Genomic DNA, 2,271 nt, shown 5'->3' with positions numbered 1-2,271 from the left:
CTAAAACTGGGAAAACCGGAAATTTTAAAGAAATTTAAAAAATCTTCACAGCGATGAGAGGGTGACGAATTTTCCAGATAATTTTTTGTACACTTTTGCTCTCTGGTCGTTTTTCCAAGATAATCTTAATTTCTTTCGCTAAATTACTGAATAAAATTCTTTGATTTTCGTACCAACTTCGAAGCCGAAAAGAGTTTTCTAAAACTCCCGGCGAACCCACTAAAAAGACCCCATGATTTTCGGAAAAGAAGAAAAGCATCAGAAAATAATGGGCTTTTACGATTTATATAAAAATTCATAGTTTTGTGATCGGTTTTTGAGAAAACCTTAATGATTTTCCGGTAAAAACAGTCTTAATGTATTTTCGTTTTTACCCGAATTCGACGCTGAAAAAGTTTTTGTAAAATTTCTACAAAGCTATAAATTGATCTTGTAACTTTTTGAGTAAAACACTGACGGATTGTCAGTATTTTTAGGTGAAACGCTTCAAAATATAGGGTTTTTGAGTAGAAAGCGATGCAAGAAAAAAATTCAGTCAAACCTAAAAAAACGCAGTTTTTTAACAAACTTTATAGTCTGCAGAGGGATGAGGGTGAGGAGTTTTCCAAATAATTTCTTATAAATTTTCGCTTGATCTGTTCTTGTTTTTGTCCCCAATCCGCAGCTGGAAAGGGATTTCGAAACTGTTCACAAAGCGACGAAGGAGGCGAGTGTTCTAATGAAATTTATTTGCAATTTTTTGCTGAAAATACCTTAAGATTATCGGAATTTTAAAGTAAAACTTTAGACAATTGAGCGTTTAAAAGAAAGAGTAGCTTTGCTAAAACTGGAAAATTCTGAAATGTTGAAGAAACTGAAGAAAAGAAGAAGAAAGAAATAGAATAGAAAAAGAGAAGAAAATAAATCAAAAACCATGCAAATACAGGTTTCGCGAGAGTTACTGCGCGACACTGCGCCAACTCCTAAAAATTAACTGAGTTACTCAGGCCTCATAAACAAGCCATACTGTTCGCAATTCTGCAACTTCTTGATTTCTATTAAACTAAACATTGTCGTGTGGCGGCATTTTTGCGCAACATCATCAACATTCCCGCTTTTTTGCCTTTGCAAAATTGATTTTGCCCGACGTTTTACTTTATCGCGAGTGTCGGGCTCAACATGCAACGACACGAAATAAATGCCAAATAAATCGCTTTGATGGAACAATCAGCATTGCGTGATGGATAAAGTGGACAACTATGAATAGAAAAGCTCAAAAAACATTTCCGAGCTTCAATTGCAAGAAGCTTGATAGTGAAAAAAATCATTAACGTGTTTCAGTTGGAACATTCAATTCATCATGTATGGCTGCTGTTCTTCGACTTGTACCATCGCAGCTTCAACAAAAGAGAAACCAAAGTGATGGCCCAGACTGCGAAACTTTTCGATTCCGTCGGCCTTTCCTATGCGGAAAACGCTCTCTGGTCCCAACGAGTTCGATTAGCTGCTGCCGTAGCTAGACTAAGGTGGGAAAAAAGCTACTTTTTTGTGCGCCAACCAGAATGATTCGTTCCTTTCTGTTGCAGAATCAAACACAATGCGCTCTCATTGGACGAGCTTCTGCCCGCCCATTTGAAAGACGAAAGAGTCACTGAGCAGGCCAAACATAGTCCGGTGACCTGTTGGGTGAATTGCATTAAAGTGAGGTAAAGAAAGGCGCGGAAAGACGCAATATTTCCCGTTCTTGCGATTCTGATGGTTTCAGTGACATCAAAGAGGTGACCGAAAACATTGAAAAAACCTTCGATCTTCGCATGGTGAGCGACTTGGAAAGTCTGGAGAAGAACACATTCAAATGGGACAGACATTGTCCGCAAGTCATGGCCTTTCACTCGTCGATGAGGGGCAAATTGGCACGAAGTCGGTTTGTCAAAACTCATCTACTGGTAGTGCAGGTAAGCATCAATTTTATACACTTGCTGTGGAAGTGTGATATACGGTTATTTTTCTGGAACGGGTTCCAACGTTCCAGTTCCTTTGGTAATAGGTTTCAAAAAGCGGTTCCAACAGGAACATGTTACTTTTTAAATTTTTGATTAAAAATGCAGAATGGTGATGATGGTAGAAATGGTGGTGATATATAATGACTTCCTTGATTAAAAACTTCCTTGATTAAAAACTCGATAGCAGAAAATAGCTATCGAAACGCCAAGGTAATTTTCAAATTAATTTCTCTACTAATTGGAATTTTCTCTTACAGCTTGATTACAGTTCTTGATTACTTTTTGATAA

At 37.5% G+C, this 2,271-nt stretch overlaps 1 protein-coding gene across 1 annotated transcript in view; it reads left to right on the top strand.

Annotated features, from left to right (window-relative positions):
• Nucleotides 1–1,270: 1,270 nt before the first annotated feature.
• The window catches only part of LOC109538152 (putative methyltransferase NSUN7), a gene marked incomplete at its 3' end in the record, with an annotated part of 6,328 nt that continues 5,327 nt past the window's right edge, over nt 1,271–2,271 (top strand). The window contains 3 exon segments of the mRNA XM_048661815.1: nt 1,271–1,505; nt 1,566–1,685; nt 1,745–1,934. Coding sequence (XP_048517772.1) covers nt 1,402–1,505; nt 1,566–1,685; nt 1,745–1,934 — 414 coding nt within the window.

The sequence above is a fragment of the Dendroctonus ponderosae genome, unplaced genomic scaffold (assembly GCF_020466585.1).
Source record: "Dendroctonus ponderosae isolate FM_Combo_2020 unplaced genomic scaffold, Dpon_F_20191213v2 Dpon_F_20191213_1, whole genome shotgun sequence".
NCBI lineage: Eukaryota > Metazoa > Arthropoda > Insecta > Coleoptera > Curculionidae > Dendroctonus > Dendroctonus ponderosae.
The sequence above is the reverse complement of the archived record's forward strand: the minus strand, read 5'-3'. Positions and strand labels throughout refer to the sequence as shown.